Consider the following 22,421-nt stretch of genomic DNA (forward strand, 5'->3'; position numbering starts at 1 on the left):
AAATTGTTTATTTATATTTTTTATTGAATTAACTATAATTTGTGATGATAATTTTTAAATAAACTTGCATAATTTTAAAATAAATATAAGAAATATATATATTTTTCTATAACAAAATACTTTAACTTACAAATGCAAATAGGATTGTAGTCTACATACATTACATGCTTATTTGCAAGCGTTTATAGGCGTCTCATTAACTTCGCTTAGAACTCCACACATTATGTAAGTGAAATTTTAATTTGTCTTAATGATATTGTGGCTTACATTCTAAGTGAGAGCACATCGATGGGGCAGCCTAGGACACTTTTATGTTAAATCTAAGTGGAAGAATAAGTGAAAGCATCACCACCGACTGCCACGAAATATCACTTAGATAAGCGAGTACATAATTGTGTATGTTTTACCGCTGGGTTATTGACCATCGAAGTCATGTTCTCTTTCAAATGTGACAATTAATGATTTCATATGTAAATAAGTGTTTATGTATTTTCTGCTCATATAACGATAAGTTGGAATTTAATTTCTTGGAACTGCAGTCAACATGCCCGATAGTGTTATCACAGCGACGTGAGTGAATATTTCTTTTTTTTTAATTATAAAAGTCAGAGTTTGATCTTAAAATTCCAATTAGTTCTGTTATAGTGCTCCGAACAAAAGGATGTCTAAATTCAAAATATTAAATTTAATAAGTTTTATATTGTTGATGGCATATTTGCCCAGCATACAAAGTGATTGCGTTATACAATATCCCACGGATGAGGATACTTTACCGAAATATGAAAAAAATATTGGAAAATATAAAATAAATGTACCCTACAATGGAAATCCTATAAAATTATATGATGGTGAAACAATACATGTATATTGTGATACATATTTAAAGTAAACCATTTGTGTAGTTAAAGTAAATTAACATTTTTATACCCTCCACCACCATCAGTGGTGATAGAGGGTATAAATAAGTTTGTCGTTCCATGTGTAACACCTAGAAATATTCATCTAAGACCCAACAAAGTATATATTCTGGGTCCTTATGAAATTCTGAGTCGATTTAGCTATGTCCGTTTGTCTGTCTGTCTGTGTAAAACACGCTCACGTTAAAACTAAGTAAAGGAAATCAACCAAATTCACCCAAAATATTTATTATTATCCTAAGCAGTTTGGTATTGAAAATCAGCAAAATCGGTTCACAACGTAAAAAGTTATGAGTAAAAATTTCAGACTACCTCGAAAAAAATTAAGTTTTTTTCCTAATTCTTTTGAAGATTTCTCAGAAACTACCACAGATATTGCGATGAATTTTGTCACACTTAATTTTTTTATGGCAGTGATCAATTGTGTTCAAAATCTTTGCAATTGATCCAATATTTCTCATAGCCCCCATACAAAGGTATATATTCCCGGAAATTAGTTTAACTTTAATAACTCCCTCAAGTATGTCGGTATCAGCACAAAATTTTGCACATGCAAATATAATATGAACAGAAATCATACTATCAACGTTTATCTCAGTCGATCCACAATTGGTCATAGCTCCCATTAAGGTCCCCTTCCGAAAATCACTTAAACGTACATATTTCATTGATGAATAAAACTATTGTGATAAAATTTGAGCTGGATATGTTTTTGTGTACATACAAATCATTCTACCAAATTTTTTTTAGGCCCACTTTCGAAAATCATTTAAAAGCTCATATTTCATTGTCAAATAAAGCTATTTTGATAAAATTCGACAGAAATATGTTTAGTCTAAATATAAATCACTCTACGAAAAATTTTCCGGATAGGCCCATAATTGGTCATAGCTCCCATATAAGGTCGACTGCCGAAAATCACTTAAACGCATATATTTCATTGAATTTTAAAGCTATCGGGATAAAATTCGAGTTGGATATGTGTGTACATACAAATCATTCTACAAAATTTGTTACGGATCGGTCCATTATTGGTCATAGATCCCATATAAGGCCCACTTCCGAAAATCACTTAAAATCACATATTTCAATATCAAATAAAGCTATCTTGATAAAATTCGACACAAACATGTTTTGCCCAAATATGAATCATTCTGCGAAATTTCTCCCGAATAGGCCCATAATTGTTCATAGTTCCCATATAAGGTCCACTTCCGAGAATCACTTACACGCATATATTTCATTGAATTCCAAAGCTATACGAATAAAATTCGACTTGAATAAGTTTTGTGTACCTACAAATTATTTTACCACTTTTTTTCTCGGATCGGTCCATTATTGGTCATAGCTCCCATATAAGGTCCACTTCTGAGAATCACTTAAACGCACATATTTCATTGTCAAATAAAGTTGTCTTGAGAAAATTCGACACTTATATGTTTTGTCTTTACATAAATCACTCTACGAAATTTTTTCCGGATAGGCCCTTAATTGCTCATAGCTCCTATATAAAGTCCACTTCATAAAATCACCTAAACACTTAATTCGTTATTAATTTATTATATCCGGATAAAATTCGACATAAGTATGTTTTGTGTATAGATAAATCATTCTAAATTTTTCTGGACCTAATCAAAATTAGTCCGACAAAAATTTTGGCGAGTTATCTAAAAATTAGATTAGAGATCTACAATAAAAAGTAGATTGGTGGTGGAGGGTATTTAAGATTCGGCATAGCCGAATATAGTACTCTTACTTGTTAATAGTAAAATTAATTTTTTCTTTATATTTTTCAGTTCCATCAACTATCAGACGAAAGAAAGATTTGCTATATATGATGATCTTTATGACTATAGGGAAGTTTACGTTGATAAATCAATTTTAAATATGAATTCAATTACTTTAAAATGTCGTAATAAAAAGTTAGTTTATGATAATATAGAACTTTCTCAGAATAAGTTTTCATGCATGCATCGCAACTGGACTATCTATTCCACAAAGCAGCCATACACTTGGTGTCAAAATAATCAAAATTCCAGTACATTTTTATTGGCGACCAAACCATGTACGGATAATTTTGTATTGGCTGCAATTTGTTATAATATGGAACAAATCGCTTTGCAAACTGTAGTTTATAATGTTTCAAATTTACGACGGAATTATTTGAATCAGGTTAGTATATATAGTATGTACGAAATTTTTTTCGGGATCAGTTAACAATTGCTCGTAGCTCCCATGCAAGGTCCCCTTTAGAAAATCATTACATGGACAAATTTCATTATTAAATAATAATATGGGAATAAAGTTAGTCATTAAAGTGTTTTGTGTATATATAGTTTCGCCTCCGATTTTTTTCGATTTGGCTCACTATTAGTCATAGCTCCCATTGTTCGATAATCTATGTAAATAAAAGAGTAATTTTCGCAATCGATAAAATCGGAAACTACTGTTACTAATAACATTAAATTTCAAATATATGTTACAGGGGCCTTGAGAAGTATTTATATGTGTATTTCACCGATAGAGTCGTTTAAAAATTTAGTATGAATTAGAAATTCATAGATCGGTATGTGAAGGGAAATATGCGTTAAAATTAGGGACTAAAACGCGGACCAAGTTCGCCAGTTGTTAAAAATATTTGACAAAGATTATTGGATTTAAGAAACTAGAGTTCAGTCAATAATTGTAAAATTTTCGATTTTGTATATATAATTATACCAAGAGGACAGATTCTTTCCAAATTCATAATCATAATCTGAATTTTCAGTAAATAAGCAAAAACTATTCATTAAATTTAATAAATTACTTTAATGATCGTACAGCCAATGGACGTGCGCATCACCAATATGATACCCAGTGAATATTTAGACGAAAATCTTTGGAATTTAAAACTTTCCACTCTCTCAGATTTAAGGTATGAAATTAAAAAAAAAAAAAACAAAAACATTTTACCCCAAATAATAACAACAATTTCATTTTATAGTGACACTTTATTAAAGGAAAAATTAACAAATTTGGCTAAAACTGATAGATGGCTGAGTTTAGCAAACTACGAAGTATCTTCAATTGTACAGGATGAAATGTTAAAAAAATATTTCAAAGAATATGATAACTTATTAAATATTATTTGGTGGCGTAACCTGCGATTGGGTAATTGGCAACGTTTTTTAAATACTTTGAAAAACTATGCTTATTCTAATAGTTTTGAAATATATACCGGTACATCGGGCGTAGCAGAATATCCAGCCGATGACAAGTGTCATAAAGAAAGACGATTGGAAATGAAAGTAAATATAGAGCAGATAGATGAGAAATTTGATTTTTTATATATATTTTTTTTTAGTTTGGTTTTAAAAATGAGACCATACCTGCCTATATATGGACTTATTTGAAATCGTATAATAATTTGAATCAAGAATTTATTATTGTTGGTTATAACTCACCCTATGCTGAGGTAGGATGGATGCATACATACATAAATTAATTTTTATCTCTTTTAGCTGATATTTTTATTCAATATTTTTATGATCTAGTATTTCACCACTGAGAATGTAATATTTTGCCCCGATATTTGTGCAGATATTCCCTGGTTAAATGAAATTTATACCTCCTTTCGTTATGCATATGCGGGCATTATGTTTTGCTGTTCAACAGATTTCGTAAGACAGACCAATTACTTGCAGGGATTTCCCATGGAGATTTTGTTGTCTTCACATTTGGAAACTACAACTACAGAAGTGGAAACTACAACAATAGATTGAGATACCACTACTTATTATTAAATATTTTTTATATGTTTATTTTTTTTAATTAAACAATAAATATTAACCTATATCTTTATATATACAAATACGAATGTTTTTTAAGTCTATAGACCGATTTTCTTGACATTTTCGCATTTTAAACGTTTTGTTTTGAAATTTAAAGCAGATGATCACTTTAGGTGCCGATGGGGATGGTTATATACATATGTATGTATCTATTTGCCATATATATTTAAAGAAATAGAATATAAATATAATGGAATGATTTATGTTATCACCAAGGTAGCGAAGCATTCAGGGTATAGTTACTTGTTAATAAACATGTACATATGTGTGTTTATTTTGATTTGTTTGTATTATAATTTGAAATTTTTTTAATAATTACTGTAGGATATCAAATGACCGATTGGGATTCTTAAAATAAACAAAAAAATTTTGTTTACTTTTATTAAATATGTATGTATATGGAAATCAGAATTCAGTAGAATTCGCATATAAACATTGATAACGAATGTAATAATTAGTGATGTAAACAATACGATTACTTAATAAGTATAAGTTAATAACTTTATCTTTCATTAGTGGCTTAGAAATACAAGTACAGCGAAGAAATTCGTCATAAGCAAGTTTTATACGAGCCAATAACTCCCCACTAAATTTATGAGGATCGGTCTATAATTGACCCCACTTCCCAAATAAGGTCCCCTTTCAGAAAATGACTTTAACACTCATTACTAGCTTAAAAATAAGAGTAGATCTGTGAAATTCGACATAAACAAGTTTTATAGGAAATTAAATCTTTTTACTGGATTTGTTGAGGATCGGTCTATAACTAATAGGATAAGATAAGAGGATAAGTCCATAATTGACTCTACCCCGCATATAACCACTCTTACAAAAAACCAGTTGGACAAAAACGATTTGTTTTAAAAATTTATATTTTATACTTTGGAAGAGCGTGGTCCATACTTAAAGGCCCTCTTCCAAGTATATAAATTCATATTAATGTCGAACTATGATAGTAGATTAGAAAATTGTATCGATAATAACAAAAGCATTGATCCTTAAATATCAAAGTTTAATTATAAGGATGTATTCCATTTAGGCAATAATTTGATAGTGGGTATAAAAGATTCGGCTCAACCGAATATAACACTCTTACCTCTTTAAATTCATATGGGAGATACCACACCCATTACTGCTAGTCCGGCCAATTTTCCCCCCTAAATGTTCACATTGACATCAAAGTTGTTCGTGCAAAATTTGTGAATTCGAGCTTTAATAGTTTCCCATTTATTATAATTTTTTCTATTTAACTCATATGGGAGGTGCCATGCCCTCCTAATGCTAAGTCGTCCAGTTTTCCTCTAAAAATTCACTTGAATGTCAAAGTTGAGCTCTAATACTTTACTTGATTTTCGAATTTTTGCATTAAATTCGTAGGAGAGGTGGCATGCCACCCATTGTTAGTCCAGCCAATTTTTACGTAAATATTCATATTAATAGTAAATTTGAGTAATCAAGCAATTATATTCTCTTCGATATTCTAATTTATATAATCTTTATATGGGAGGTGCCGCGTCCACTAAATCCAGTTTCCAATCAGTCAATTGTTTTATAAGGCCGTGAAAAATTGTCCATTCACAATCTACCTATCTATCTATCTATCTATCTATCTATCTACTCTATCTATCTATCTATTATCTATCTATCTATCTATCTATCTATCTATCTATCTATCTATCTATCTATCTATCTATCTATCTATCTATCTATCTATCTATCTACTCTATCTATCTATCTATCTATCTATCTATCTATCGATCTATCTATCTATCTATCTATCTATCTATCTATCTATCCTATCTTCTTCTATCTATCTATCTATCTATCTATCTATCTATCTATCTATCTATCTATCATCTATCTATCTATTATCAATCTATCTTACTATCTATCTATCTATCTATCTATCTATCTATCTATCTATCTATCTATCTATCTATCTATCTATCGATCTATCTATCTATCTAATCTATCTATCTATCTATCTATCTAGCTATCTATCATCTCTATCTATCTTATATCTATCTATCTATCTATCTATCTATCTATCTATCTATCTATCTATCTATCTATCTATCTATCTATCTATCTATCTATCTATCTATCTATCTATCTATCTATCTATCTCTATCTATCTATCTATCTATCTATCTATCTATCTATATCTATCTATCTATCTATCTATCTATCTATCTATCTATCTATCTATCTATCTATCTATCTATCTATCTATCTATCTATCTATCTATCTATCTATCTATCTATCTATCTATCTATCTATCTATCTATCTATCTATCATCTATCTATCTATCTATCTATCTATCTATCTATCTATCTATCTCTATCTATCTATCTATCTATCTATCTATCTATCTATCTATCTATCTATCTATCTATCTATCTATCTATCTATCTATCTATCTATCTATCTATCTATCTATCTATCTATCTATCTATCTATCTATCTATCTATCTATCTATCTATCTATCTATCTATCTATCTATCTATCTATCTATCTATCTATCTATCTATCTATCTATCTATCTATCTATCTATCTATCTATCTATCTATCTATCTATCTACCATCTATCTATCTATCTATCTATCTATCTATCTATCTATCTATCTATCTATCTATCTATCTATCTATCTATCTATCTATCTATCTATCTATCTATCTATCTATCTATCTATCTATCTATCTATCTATCTATCTATCTATCTATCTATCTATCTATCTATCTATCTATCTATCTATCTATCTATCTATCTATCTATCTATCTATCTATCTATCTATCTATCTATCTATCTATCTATCTATCTATCTATCTATCTATCTATCTATCTATCTATCTATCTATCTATCTATCATCTATCTATCTATCTATCTCTATCTATCTATCTATCTATCTATCTATCTATCTATCTATCTATCTATCTATCTATCTATCTATCTATCTATCTATCTATCTATCTATCTATCTATCTATCTATCTATCTATCTACTATCTATCTATCTATCTATCTATCTATCTATCTATCTATCTATCTATCTATCTATCTATCTATCTATCTATCTATCTATCTATCTATCTATCTATCTATCTATCTATCTATCTATCTATCTATCTATCTATCTATCTATCTTCATCTATCTATCTATCTATCTATCTATCTATCTATCTATCTATCTATCTATCTATCTATCTATCTATCTATCTATCTATCTATCTATCTATCTCTATCTATCTATCTATCTATCTATCTATCTATCTATCTATCTATCTATCTATCTATCTATCTATCTATCTATCTATCTATCTATCTATCTATCTATCTATCTATCTATCTATCTATCTATCTATCTATCTATCTATCTATCTATCTATCTATCTATCTATCTATCTATCTATCTATCTATCTATCTATCTATCTATCTATCTATCTATCTATCTATCTATCTATCTATCTATCTATCTATCTATCTATCTATCTATCTATCTATCTATCTATCTATCTATCTATCTATCTATCTATCTATCTATCTATCTATCTATCTATCTATCTATCTATCTATCTATCATCATCTATCTATCTATCTATCTATCTATCTATCTATCTATCTATCTATCTATATCTATCTATCTATCTATCTATCTATCTATCTATCTATCTATCTATCTATCTATCTATCTATCTATCTATCTATCTATCTATCTATCTATCTATCTATCTATCTATCTATCTATCTATCTATCTATCTATCTATCTATCTATCTATCTATCTATCTATCTATCTATCTATCTATCTATCTATCTATCTATCTATCTATCTATCTATCTATCTATCTATCTATCTATCTATCTATCTATCTATCTATCTATCTACTATCTATCTATCTATCTATCTATCTATCTATCTATCTATCTATCTATCTATCTATCTATCTATCTATCTATCTATCTATCTATCTATCTATCTATCTATCTATCTATCTATCTATCTATCTATCTATCTATCTATCTATCTATCTATCTATCTATCTATCTATCTATCTATCTATCTATCTATCTATCTATCTATCTATCTATCTATCTATCTATCTATCTATCTATCTATCTATCTATCTATCTATCTATCTATCTATCTATCTATCTATCTATCTATCTATCTATCTATCTATCTATCTACTCTATCTATCTATCTATCTATCTATCTATCTATCTATCTATCTATCTATCTATCTATCTATCTATCTATCTATCTATCTATCTATCTATCTATCTATCTATCTATCTATCTCTACTATCTATCCTATCTATCTATCTATCTATCTATCTATCTATCTATCTATCTCTATCTATCTATCTATCTATCTATCTATCTATCTATCTATCTATCTATCTATCTATCTATCTATCTATCTATCTATCTATCTATCTATCTATCTATCTATCTATCTATCTATCTATCTATCTATCTATCTATCTATCTATCTATCTATATCTATCTATCTATCTATCTATCTATCTATCTATCTATCTATCTATCTATCTATCTATCTATCTATCTCTATCTATCATCTATCTATCTATCTATCTACTATCTATCTATCTATCTATCTATCTATCTATCTCTATCTACTATCTATCTATCTATCTCTATCTATCTATCTATCTATCTATCTATCTATCTATCTATCTATCTATCTATCTATCTATCTATCTATCTATCTATCTATCTATCTATCTATCTATCTATCTATCTATCTATCTATCTATCTATCTATCTATCTATCTATCTATATCTATCTATCTATCTATCTATCTATCTATCTATCTATCTATCTATCTATCTTCTATCTATCTATCTATCTATCTATCTATCTATCTATCTATCTATCTATCTATCTATCTATATCTATCTATCTATCTATCTATCTATCTATCTATCTATCTATCTATCTATCTATCTATCTATCTATCTATATCTATCTATCTATCTATCTATCTATCTATCTATCTATCTATCTATCTATCTATCTATCTATCTCTATCTATCTATCTATCTATCTATCTATCTACTATCTATCTATCTATCTATCTATCTATCTATCTATCTATCTATCTATCTATCTCTATCTATCTATCTATCTATCTATCTATCTATCTATCTATCTATCTATCTATCTATCTATCTATCTATCTATCTATCTATCTATCTATCTATCTATCTATCTATCTATCTATCTATCTATCTATCTATCTACTACTATCTATCTATCTATCTATCTATCTATCTATCTATCTATCTATCTATCTATCTATCTATCTATCTATCTATCTATCTATCTATCTATCTATCTATCTATCTATCTATCTATCTATCTATCTCTATCTATCTATCTATCTATCTATCTATCTATCTATCTATCTATCTATCTATCTATCTACTATCTACTATCTATCTATCTATCTATCTATCTATCTATCTATCTATCTATCTATCTATCTATCTATCTATCTATCTATCTATCTATCTATCTATCTATCTATCTATCTATCTATCTATCTATCTATCTATCTATCTATCTATCTATCTATCATCTATCTATCTATCTATCTATCTATCTATCTATCTATCTATCTATCTATCTATCTATCTATCTATCTATCTATCTATCTATCTATCTATCTATCTATCTATCTATCTCTCTATCTATCTATCTATCTATCTATCTATCTATCTATCTATCTATCTACTTCTATCTATCTATCTATCTATCTCTATCTATCTATCTATCTATCTATCTCTATCTATCTATCTATCTATCTATCTATCTATCTATCTATCTATCTATCTATCTATCTACTCTATCTATCTATCTATCTATCTATCTATCTATCTATCTATCTATCTATCTATCTATCTATCTATCTATCTATCTATCTATCTATCTATCTATCTATCTATCTATCTATCTATCTATCTATCTATCTATCTATCTATCTATCTATCTATCTATCTATCTATCTATCTATCTATCTATCTATCTATCTATCTATCTATCTATCTCTATCTATCTAATTATCTATCTAGCTATCTATCTATCTATCTATCTATATCTATTATCTATCTATCTATCATTCTATCTATCTATCTATCTACTATCTATCTATCTATCTACGTGGTAATCATATGAAGCAGGTAAGTCTGAATTTGTTTTAAAAAACATGTAAGATTAAACCTTGAGTAATTTTAATATTACATTTTTTCTCTTTCACATATAGCCAATGAATTTACAAGCAACAAATACATATCCCAAGGAGAATGTAGACGAAAATCTTCAGAACTTAAAACTGCCACACTTTCAGATTAATAATTAAAATAATATAAAGTAAATTCAATTCCTCATCTCTACCCTACAGGGAGGAGCTATTGCAGGAAAAATTAACTGAATTAGCTGAAATTGATGAATGACTGAATTTTGCAAATTATGAAATTTCTTCAATTGTACAGGATGAAACATTAAAGGAATATTTTAAGAAATATGACAATATATTAAAGACAATTTGGTGGCGTAACCTACGTCTCGGCAATTGGAAACGTTTTCAGAAAACATTGGCGAATTATGCTAAATATAATAAGTTTGAAATATATACTGGTACATCGGATGTAGCACAATATCCGTCTGAGGATAGGTGGTATAAAGAGAAACCATTGGAAATGACATTAAGTATTTCAAATACTAAATATATGTTTAATACAGTTTTTTATACCCTACACCCAAAAATATTGGTCCTACACCCACCTGAAAGTATACCAATCGGCTCAGAATCACTTCCTGAGTCGATTAAGCTATGTCCGTCCGTCCGTCTGTCTGTCTGTGTGTCCATGTAAACCTTGTGCGCACTCTACAGGTCACAATTTTTAAAATAATTTGATGAAATTTAGAGCACTTTTCTTGGTCCAAGGACGAACGCTATTGAAAATGGTTGAAATCGGTCCATTGTTTCACCTAGCCCCCATACAACCGGATCCCCGAATAGGGCTTTTGACCTCATAATTATGTTAAATGATCTACTATTTAGATTTATATATGTCTTAATAATTCTATTGATTTTCGTAAAGATCGGACATTATTTGACCCTAGCCCCCATACAAAGTCCCCATCAGAAAATGACTTGAATGTCCACAATTCACCTATAAACACTAGTATCACGATGAAATTTGGCAAAAATGTGTTTTGTATAGACATAATTCCGAACAATAAATTTTATAGTGATCGGCCCAAGTTTTGCCCTAGCCCCCATATAATCGGACCTTCCGATTTGGGCCTTTTAGCTCATAACTTTGTCAAATATACTACTATCTCTCCATAAATCGGCACAACTAAGTTTGATATAATTATAAATAACACTGTCGATATTTATAATGAGCGGACATTATTTGATCCTATCCCCCATACAAAATTCCCTTCAGAAAATGGCTTGAATGTCCACAATTCACTTACAAACACTGGTATCACGATGAAATTTGCCACAAATAGATTTTATATAAACATAAATGTCGACATTAAATTTTATAAGGATCGGACCAATTTTTGCCCTAGCCCCCATACAACCGGACCTTCCGATTTGGGCCTTTTAGCTCATAACTACGACAAATATACTACTATCTTCCCAAAAATTGGCACAACTAAGTTTGATATAATTATAAATAACACTGCAATTTTTCGCCATGATCGGAAATAAAAAGTAGCCTATTACCAGATATAGAGGAATACGCTGTGAAAATTTGAAAAAAACATATAAACACACAAACATATAAACATGCAAACATACAAACATACAAATATACAAACACACATTCATTTTTACATATGTATATAGATAATTCCTAATAATACATTTTATAAGGATAGGCTCAATTTCTGCCCTAGCCCCCATACATCCGGACACTCCGATTACGGCCTGTACAATATGCTGATGTTTGTAACACTCAAAAATATTTGTCCATATTAAGCAACACATCACAATTTTGAATATAATTTGTTAAAATTTGTCACATACTATTCTATGGATCCAATGGCGAAGGCTGTTGAAAATGATTGAAATCGGTCTTATATTTCTCCTAGTCAGCATACAACCGTACAGATATTATTTGGAACCTATATAAGATTAACATAAATGCTTCATTATTGAAATTAATTACATTTATTATTCGCAATTGGTGTAGGGTATCATATGGTCGGCCACGCCCGACTATAATTTCTTACTTGTTTTCTTTCATTTATAGATTGGTTTTAAAAATGAGACTATACCCGCCTAATATATGGAGCTATTTGAAATCGTATGATAATGTAAACAAAGAATTTATAATTTTTGCTTATAATTCACCCTATACTGAGATATAAGATACTTAATTTACTTATTTACTTTATTGATCATTATGTATTTTTTCTACAATTTAGTATTTCACCACTGAGAAGGTAGTATTTTGTCCCGATATCTGTGCGGATATTCCTTGGTTGGATGAAATCTATCCCTCGTTTCGTTATGCAATTGCCGGCACTATGTTCTGTTGTTCTACCGATTATATAAGACAAACCAATAATTTGCCAGGATTTCCCATTGAGATTTTGATGGCTGCACAAATTGAAACAACAATTTCGTCAGTTGAAACAACAACTTTGCAAGTAGAGACAACAACTTCGCAAGTGGAAACAACAACATTAGAATTGTCTACCGACATTTATTAAACTTAATCTTTGAAATTTACAGACAAAATTCTACATCAATGTGTGAAAATTCAAACATCTAAGCTAAAAACGATCATATATGGATCATATATGAATCATATATGGACCATATATATTCTTATATGTTCATATCCGAAAAATGGCGATAAATGATCATGTCATATATGGACACACATATGGAATCAATGGAAATATATGAACAAATATGGAAATATATGGAGATTATGCCCAATTCCGCCAATTTTCGGATATGAACATATATGAAAATATATGCTTCATATATGAATCCATATATGATCCATACATATTTTTTTTTAGCTGGGATACAAATATGTTATCAATTGCCTCAAAGTGGTTAAGAAAATGTTATTTTTGGAAATAATTCGGTATCTCGGGAACTATTGGAGATATCGAAAGGAAGCTGAAGTGTTATAGCTGAGGTGTTTTCAAGTTTATAGACATTTATAGGTGATCGTCAGCCAGTGAGTCACCTGGGGTATAACATATACATATTTCTTAAAAAAGTCGCCAAAAAAATCTTTATAATCGGAATGTGTCGAAATTAAAAATACATGTGAGGCAAAATTACTCTACCAAATTGTATGTGGATCGGTCCAGAATTGACCTTACCCTCCATGTAAGGCCCACTTCAGAAAACTAATTACTGTCTTTAAAAACGAATATAGCGATAAAATTAAGTTAAATGAGAGGCAAAATTACTTTACCAAATTTTATGTGGATCGGTCCAGAATTGACCCTATCGCCATATAAGGTCCCCTTCAGAAAATGACTTAAACGCTCGCTGGATTACAAAAGCGGATTGATAACCATTTTTACGGACAGTCAGAATGCAATTAGGGAGATATCAGGATAACAATTTAAATCTAAAATCGTATTGCACTGTAAGAGAGAATTAAACGGATGGTAGGAGAATCACTTAAGGCAACTTGGAATAACGAAACGGTGGGTAGAACAACAAGGACGTATGGGGTAACCCTAAGTAGGGCAGGATGAGAATTATCCCCAGAATGAGTAAGTCTGAAGTTATTATAATGATACATATTATGAGAGGACACACAGGATTATAAGCCGAACTATACATATTAGACGAAAGAATTCAGACGCATGCAGAGCATGTGGAGAGGACAGTGAAATTATGTAGCACTTTCTTTATCATTGTCAGGCTGTAGTCGAAATTAAACCCAAATATCTTTGGAGTTATTTTATTCCTGATATAATGACACTCACAAACACTAATTGAAAAATTCATGGCTATTATGTCCAGGAAAGGGACCTAATTGGACACAAGTAAAGCTATACTCGTAATAGTATACAGTCTGCTGAACCTAACGTAAAATAAATTTATTATTTTGAATATCGAGTGATTCCATCAAACAATACCAAACAGTCAGACATACTACTAAAAAGAACATATTAGACTAGACCAGGACAGAACAGTAGTATATAGATTAGACATGGGAGATATTTAGTCTGTATAGTAGCCCAACGAGTAATTCATAGAGTAGTATATACACTAGACGATAGAATAGTCTATAGGCTAGATAATAGATTAGTCTACAGATTAGACAATAGGAAAGTCATTAGACTAAACCAAAATGTAGTAAAAAATAACCTCTTTCATGTTTCTATACAAAATAAGAGAAAATAAACAAGAATTCTATTTACGAAGTTTAGTAAAAAACTTGACCGAAGTTGATAGTTCTTTGACAACAATTTTTGGTTACATCGTTAGTAGTTAGTTAGTCAGTTAGTTAGTTAGTAGTAGTTAGTTAGTTAGTTAGTTAGTTAGTTAGTTAGTTAGTTAGTTAGTTAGTAGTAGTAGTTAGTTAGTAGTTAGTTAGTTAGTTAGTAGTAGTTAGTTAGTTAGTTAGTTAGTTAGTTAGTTAGTTAGTAGTAGTTAGTTAGTTAGTTAGTTAGTTAGTTAGTAGTTAGTTAGTTAGTTAGTAGTTAGTTAGTTAGTAGTTAGTTAGTTAGTTAGTTAGTTAGTTAGTTAGTTAGTTAGTAGTTAGTTAGTTAGTTAGTTAGTTAGTTAGTTAGTAGTTAGTTAGTTAGTTAGTTAGTTAGTTAGTTAGTTAGTTAGTTAGTTAGTTAGTTAGTTAGTTAGTTAGTAGTTTAGTTAGTTAGTTAGTTAGTTAGTTAGTTAGTTAGTTAGTTAGTTAGTTAGTTAGTTAGTTAGTTAGTTAGTAGTTAGTTAGTAGTTAGTAGTTAGTTAGTTAGTTAGTTAGTTAGTTAGTAGTTAGTTAGTTAGTTAGTTAGTAGTTAGTTAGTTAGTTAGTTAGTTAGTTAGTTAGTTAGTTAGTTAGTTAGTTAGTTAGTAGTTAGTTAGTTAGTTAGTTAGTAGTTAGTTAGTTAGTTAGTTAGTAGTTAGTTAGTTAGTTAGTTAGTTAGTTAGTTAGTTAGTTAGTTAGTTAGTTAGTTAGTTAGTTAGTTAGTTAGTTAGTTAGTTAGTTAGTTAGTTAGTTAGTTAGTTAGTTAGTTAGTTAGTTAGTTAGTAGTTAGTTAGTTAGTTAGTTAGTTAGTTAGTTAGTAGTTAGTTAGTTAGTTAGTTAGTAGTTAGTTAGTTAGTTAGTTAGTTAGTTAGTAGTTAGGTTAGTTAGTTAGTAGTTAGTTAGTTAGTTAGTAGTTAGTTAGTTAGTTAGTTAGTTAGTTAGTTAGTAGTTAGTTAGTTAGTTAGTTAGTTAGTTAGTTAGTTAGTTAGTTAGTTAGTTAGTAGTAGTTAGTTAGTTAGTTAGTTAGTTAGTAGTTAGTTAGTTAGTTAGTTAGTTAGTTAGTTAGTTAGTTAGTTAGTTAGTTAGTTAGTTAGTTAGTAGTTAGTTAGTTAGTTAGTTAGTTAGTTAGTTAGTTAGTTAGTTAGTTAGTTAGTTAGTTAGTTAGTTAGTTAGTTAGTTAGTTAGTAGTTAGTTAGTTAGTTAGTTAGTTAGTTAGTTAGTTAGTTAGTTAGTAGTTAGTTAGTTAGTTAGTTAGTTAGTTAGTTAGTTAGTTAGTTAGTTAGTTAGTTAGTTAGTTAGTTAGTTAGTAGTTAGTTAGTAGTTAGTTAGTTAGTTAGTTAGTTAGTTAGTAGTTAGTTAGTAGTTAGTTAGTTAGTTAGTTAGTTAGTTAGTTAGTTAGTTAGTTAGTTAGTTAGTTAGTTAGTTAGTTAGTTAGTTAGTTAGTTAGTTAGTTAGTTAGTTAGTTAGTTAGTTAGTTAGTTAGTTAGTTAGTTAGTTAGTTAGTTAGTTAGTTAGTTAGTTAGTTAGTTAGTTAGTTAGTTAGTTAGTTAGTTAGTTAGTTAGTTAGTTAGTTAGTTAGTTAGTTAGTAGTTAGTTAGTTAGTTAGTTAGTTAGTTAGTTAGTTAGTTAGTTAGTTAGTAGTTAGTAGTTAGTTAGTTAGTTAGTTAGTAGTTAGTTAGTTAGTTAGTTAGTTAGTTAGTTAGTTAGTTAGTTAGTTAGTTAGTTAGTTAGTTAGTTAGTTAGTTAGTTAGTTAGTTAGTTAGTTAGTTAGTTAGTTAGTTAGTTAGTTAGTTAGTTAGTTAGTTAGTTAGTTAGTTAGTTAGTTAGTAGTTAGTTAGTTAGTTAGTTAGTTAGTTAGTTAGTTAGTTAGTTAGTTAGTAGTTAGTTAGTTAGTTAGTTAGTTAGTTAGTTAGTTAGTTAGTTAGTTAGTTAGTTAGTAGTTAGTTAGTTAGTTAGTTAGTTAGTTAGTTAGTTAGTTAGTTAGTTAGTTAGTTAGTTAGTTAGTTAGTTAGTTAGTTAGTTAGTTAGTTAGTTAGTAGTTAGTTAGTTAGTTAGTTAGTTAGTAGTTAGTTAGTTAGTTAGTTAGTTAGTTAGTTAGTTAGTTAGTTAGTTAGTTAGTTAGTTAGTTAGTTAGTTAGTTAGTTAGTTAGTTAGTTAGTTAGTTAGTTAGTAGTTAGTAGTTAGTTAGTTAGTTAGTTAGTAGTTAGTTAGTTAGTTAGTTAGTTAGTTAGTTAGTTAGTTAGTTAGTTAGTAGTAGTTAGTTAGTTAGTTAGTTAGTTAGTTAGAAGAAGTATGCCATTATCGGGCCTGTTGTGCGCTCCCAAAGCTTAAAACAATTATAATTCCCCGGCAATAAATTCATCAGACGATATCTCAGCAAATACAAGAGATTTTTGAATAATTCAAAAAGATTTTTATGGGGAAAAATTATGACACATTGAGACTTATAAGTTTGTTTTTGTAATTTTATGCTTGCTTAAAGGTTTAGTTTAGTTTTTACGACACGATATCTCAAATGTCATGGAGAAATTCTGAGACCAGATTCGGATTTCTCAGATACTCAGTCCGGGTTACAAATTTGTTGTCCTATGTTATTATATCAAAAGAGAAATAAATTAAAGAAAATTAACTCATTTGTGTAACATATTAGTTTTGATGATCGAATTGTACCAAAAAAGTGCAATTTTACCAATTTTGCCAACCCTGATACTAGCCATCGCTTGAGTGTATTAAGAGTGTAATAAAAACAACAAATTTTTTATTGACCATCGAACTCATGTTCTCTTTCAAATGTGACAATTAATGATTTCATATGTAAATGAGTATTTATGTTTTTCTGTTCATATAACGATAAGTGAATGAGTTATTCCTTATTTGGAATTTAATTTCTTGGAGTTGCGGTTAACATGCCCGATAGTGTTATCACAGCGAAGTGAGTGAATATTTTTTGTTTAATTATAAAAGTCTGAGTTTGATATTAAAATTCCAATTAGTTCTGTTATAGTGCTCCGAACAAAAGGATGTCTAAATTGAAAATATTAAATTTAATAAGTTTTGTATTGTTGATGGCATATTTGCCCAGCATACAAAGTGATTGCGTTATACAATATCCCACGGATGAAGATACTTTACCGAAATATGAAAAAGTTATTGGAAAATTTAAAATACGTGTACCCTACAATGGAAATCCTATAAAATTATATGATGGTGAAACAATACATGTACATTGTGATACATTTTTAAAGTAAATGATTTGTGTAGTTAAAAGAAATTAAAATTTTTTATAGTAAAATTAATTTTTTCTTTATATTTTTTCAGTTCCATCAACTATCAGACGAAAGAAAGATCTTCTACATATGATTATCATTATGGCTATAGGGAAGTTGTCGTTGATAAATCAATTTTAAATAAGAATTCAATTACTTTAAAATGTCGTAATAACAAGTTAGTTTATGATAATATAGAACTTTCTCAGAATAAATTTTCATGCATGCATCGCAACTGGACTATCTATTCCACAAAGCAGCCATACACTTGGTGTCAAAATAATCAAAATTCCAGTACATTTTTATTGGCGACCAAACCATCTACGGATAATTTTGTATTGGCTGCAATTTGTTATAATATGGAACAAATCGCTTTGCAAACTGTAGTTTATAATGTTTCAAATTTACGACGGAATTATTTGAATCAGGTTAGTATATATTGTTAACTGACACCGAAATTTTTTCGTAGCTCCCATACAAGGTCCTCTTTAGAAAATCATTACATGGACAAATTTCATTATTAATTGATAATATGGAAATAAAGTTCGTCATTAATGTGTTTTGTGTATATATAGTTCCGCCTTTTATATCGAATTGGCCCACTATTAGTCATAGCTCCCATATAAGACCATCATTGTTCGATAATCTATATAAATAAAAGAGTAATTTTCGCAATAAATAAACTCGGAAACTACGGTTACTAATAACATTAAATTTCAAATATATGTTACAGGGGCCTTGAGAAGTATTTATATGTGTATTTCACCGATAGAGTCGTATGAATTGGAAATTCATAGATCTGTACGTGGAGGGAAATATGGGTTAAAATTAGGGACGAAAACGCGGACCAGGTTTGCCAGTTGTTAAAAAAATAGTTTTAAAGTTCTGGTATAAGGACAATATATTCGACAAAGATTATTGGATTTAAGAAACTAGAGTTCAGTCAATAACTGCAAAATTTTTCGAAATTATATATAATTATACCAAGAGGACAGATTCTTTCCAAATTCATAACCATAATCTGAATATTGAGTATATAAGCAAAAACTATTCATTAAATTTAATAAATTACTTTAATGATCGTATAGCCAATGGACGTGCGCACCACCAATATGATTCCCAGTGAGTATTTAGATGAAAATCTTTGGAATTTAAAATTTACCACTCTCTCAGATTTAAGGTATGAAATTTTAAAAAAAAATAAACAAAAAACAAATAACAACAATTTCATTTTATAGTGGCACTTTATTAAAGGAAAAATTAACTAATTTGGCTAAAACTGATAGATGGCTGAGTTTAGCAAACTACGAAGTATCTTCAATTGTACAGGATGAAATGTTAAAAAAATATTTCAAAGAATATGATAACTTATTAAATATTATTTGGTGGCGTAACCTGCGTTTGGGTAATTGGCAACGTTTTTTAAATACTTTGAAAAACTATGCTTATTCTAATAGTTTTGAAATATATACCGGTACATCGGGCGTAGCAGAATATCCAGCCGATGACAAGTGCCATAAAGAAAGACGATTGGAAATGAAAGTAAATATAGAGCAGGCATTTAAATGATGAGAAATTTGATTTTTTTATATTTTATTTTTTTAGTTTGGTTTTAAAAATGAGACCATACCTGCCTATATATGGACTTATTTGAAATCGTATGATAATTTGAATCAAGAATTTATTATTGTTGGTTATAACTCACCCTATGCTGAGGTAGGATGGATGCATACATACATAAATTAATTTTTATCTCTTTTAGCTGGTATTTTTATTCAATATTTTTATGATCTAGTATTTCACCACTGAGAATGTAATATTTTGCCCCGATATTTGTGCAGAGATTCCTTGGTTAAATGAAATTTATACCTCCTTTCGTTATGCATATGCGGGCATTATGTTTTGCTGTTCAACAGATTTCATAAGACAGACCAATTACTTGCAGGGATTTCCCATGGACATTTTGTTGTCTTCACATTTGGAAACTACAACTACAGAAGTGGAAACTACAACAATAGATTGGGATATCACTACTTATTATTAAATATTTTTTTATATGTTTATTTATTTGAATTAAACAATAAATATTAATCTATATCTTTATATATACAAACTAGCATACCCTGGGTGCTTCGCTACCCTAACTTAAATTAAATTCATACAAAATTTTGTTTACTTTTATAGAAAATTAAAATTGATTAAAAATTTTTTTAATGTTTCAGTTTTTTACGTTCAATATCACGTGAATAAATTCGCATTTAGTAAGAAGCTTATATTTTTAGTTTCATTCGTTTAGCTTCCACATTTTAGAAAATTTCGAAAGTACTATTTGAAAAAAAGGACTATAAAATACCTCATTTAATTAAAAAAATGTATGTTTCTGTGATCAATATTATATACAATTCAAAAAATATAATTTGATGAATAAAAAAGTACCAAAAGTCCCTTTCAGTAGATTCTCATTCACTAAGGTCCCAACATTTTAAATTTATTATTTCAAAAAGTACCATCGGAAAAACGAAAAAGTACAAAAATCTCTCTCAATAAATTCTCATTTAATAAGGACTGTGTGTCATGTGTTCCGGTTAACAATTTGAAGAATGGAAAAGTACCAAAGAGTTTCTACGTACAGGATATTATTCAGTAAAGACCATGTATGTTAAATTTTATTTTATTGACATAAAAAGTACTAAAAACTTCTCTCAAGTGTTTTGAATTAATATTATGGAACATACAAAGAGTATTATTTGAAGAAAAAAAAAAGTACCAAAAGTGGAATAAATTCTACCTTAGTGGAAAGTACTAATAAAAAAAATTCCTCTTTTCGCTTAGAAATATATTTTTTCTAGAATTAAGTTTACAAAATGTTCCGTATTTAAATTTATATATCACAGATAAAACTCAAACGAATCAAATCTGCATTAATTTGAGTTTAAATAAAATTAAATTTCCCATTTTTTCCCTATTTGGTACTTTTTTTTTCCCTGTGAAATAGTAAAAATTTTGTTACAATAAATATTACAGAGTTAGTCCGTAATTTAATAGGAATAATTCAATAAACTGAAAAAGTTTTCTTAATGTGCAAAAAAAAAGTACCATAAATATAGTTTTCTCCCTTTTAGACCCCAAAAGGACTGAATTTTAAAAAAGTACGAAACAGGTATCTCCTAATTTTGGGAGATGTATCCAAAATATTTATAAAAATTTTATTATGTTAATTAGTTGAAAAGTTATGAAGGGCAAAAAAAGTACCAAAATCACCTTTGTTACACATTTTCACCCATTAAAAGTACGAATTTCAAAAAAGTACCAGACACCCATCAGCTTATTTTAAGAGCAGATACAGGTGCACTTACAATTTTTCTTGTATCACTAATATTAGGTAAGATAATTAAGAAAAGCTGTTTTACCCGTTTTTTTTTTTTTGTTTTTACCCATAAATGTACAAATTTCCAAAAATCCCTCCTTAGTGGATCTATATAACCAAAAACACATCTACTGTCAAAATTGCATGATTCTAGGTTCAGCCGTTTGGGCTGTGCGATGATGAATCAGTCAGTCAGTAACGCTACTCTTTTATATATATAGATATGAATGTTTTTTTTGTCTATAGACCGATTTTCTTGACATTTTCGCATTTTAAACGTTTTGTTTTGAAATTTAAAGCAGATGATCACTTTAGGTGCCGATGGGGATGGTTATATACATATGTATGTATGTATTTGCCCTATATATTTAAAGAAATAGAATATAAATATAATGGAATGATTTATGTTATCCCCAAGGTAGCGAAGCACTCAGGGTATAGTTACTTGTTAATAACCATGTACATATGTGTGTTTATTTTGATTTGTTCGTAGTATAATTTGAATTTTTTTTTAATAATTACTGTAGGGTATCAAATGACCGATT

The 22,421-nt window shown here is 28.9% G+C and overlaps 2 protein-coding genes across 2 annotated transcripts; both read left to right on the forward strand.

Moving 5' to 3' along the window:
- The first annotated feature begins 638 nt into the window (after window positions 1-638).
- On the forward strand, window positions 639-4,734 carry LOC119608546. Its single transcript, XM_037963006.1, has 6 exons — window positions 639-885; window positions 2,714-3,089; window positions 3,740-3,831; window positions 3,901-4,204; window positions 4,261-4,371; window positions 4,451-4,734. The coding sequence occupies exons 1-6, from the start codon at window positions 662-664 to the stop codon at window positions 4,676-4,678; spliced, it is 1,335 nt and encodes a 444-aa protein (XP_037818934.1). The 5' UTR covers window positions 639-661; the 3' UTR covers window positions 4,679-4,734.
- Window positions 4,735-18,168: 13,434 nt separating this feature from the next.
- On the forward strand, window positions 18,169-20,614 carry LOC119608552. The gene is made up of 7 exons (XM_037963014.1): window positions 18,169-18,175; window positions 18,237-18,487; window positions 18,562-18,937; window positions 19,598-19,689; window positions 19,748-20,051; window positions 20,115-20,225; window positions 20,305-20,614. The coding sequence occupies exons 2-7, from the start codon at window positions 18,264-18,266 to the stop codon at window positions 20,551-20,553; spliced, it is 1,356 nt and encodes a 451-aa protein (XP_037818942.1). The 5' UTR covers window positions 18,169-18,175; window positions 18,237-18,263; the 3' UTR covers window positions 20,554-20,614.
- Window positions 20,615-22,421: the final 1,807 nt, after the last annotated feature.

The sequence above is a fragment of the Lucilia sericata genome, unplaced genomic scaffold, assembly GCF_015586225.1.
Source record: "Lucilia sericata isolate MDLA Ls3-8-SP2 unplaced genomic scaffold, ASM1558622v1 Contig000848F_arrow, whole genome shotgun sequence".
Classification (NCBI taxonomy): Eukaryota; Metazoa; Arthropoda; class Insecta; order Diptera; family Calliphoridae; genus Lucilia; species Lucilia sericata.

What these genes read in the sequence shown, in the direction of transcription:
- LOC119608546 (XM_037963006.1), top strand. Translation starts at nt 662, where the DNA reads ATGTCTAAATTCAAAATATTAAATTTAATAAGTTTTATATTGTTGATG. An exon ending in TCCACTCTCTCAGATTTAAG is followed by an intron (nt 3,832 to 3,900) that starts GTATGAAATTAA and finishes TTCATTTTATAG; the next exon opens with TGACACTTTATTAAAGGAAA. An exon ending in AAAGACGATTGGAAATGAAA is followed by an intron (nt 4,205 to 4,260) that starts GTAAATATAGAG and finishes ATTTTTTTTTAG; the next exon opens with TTTGGTTTTAAAAATGAGAC.
- LOC119608552 (XM_037963014.1), top strand. Translation starts at nt 18,264, where the DNA reads ATGTCTAAATTGAAAATATTAAATTTAATAAGTTTTGTATTGTTGATG. An exon ending in GACGGAATTATTTGAATCAG is followed by an intron (nt 18,938 to 19,597) that starts GTTAGTATATAT and finishes ATGATCGTATAG; the next exon opens with CCAATGGACGTGCGCACCAC. An exon ending in ACCACTCTCTCAGATTTAAG is followed by an intron (nt 19,690 to 19,747) that starts GTATGAAATTTT and finishes TTCATTTTATAG; the next exon opens with TGGCACTTTATTAAAGGAAA.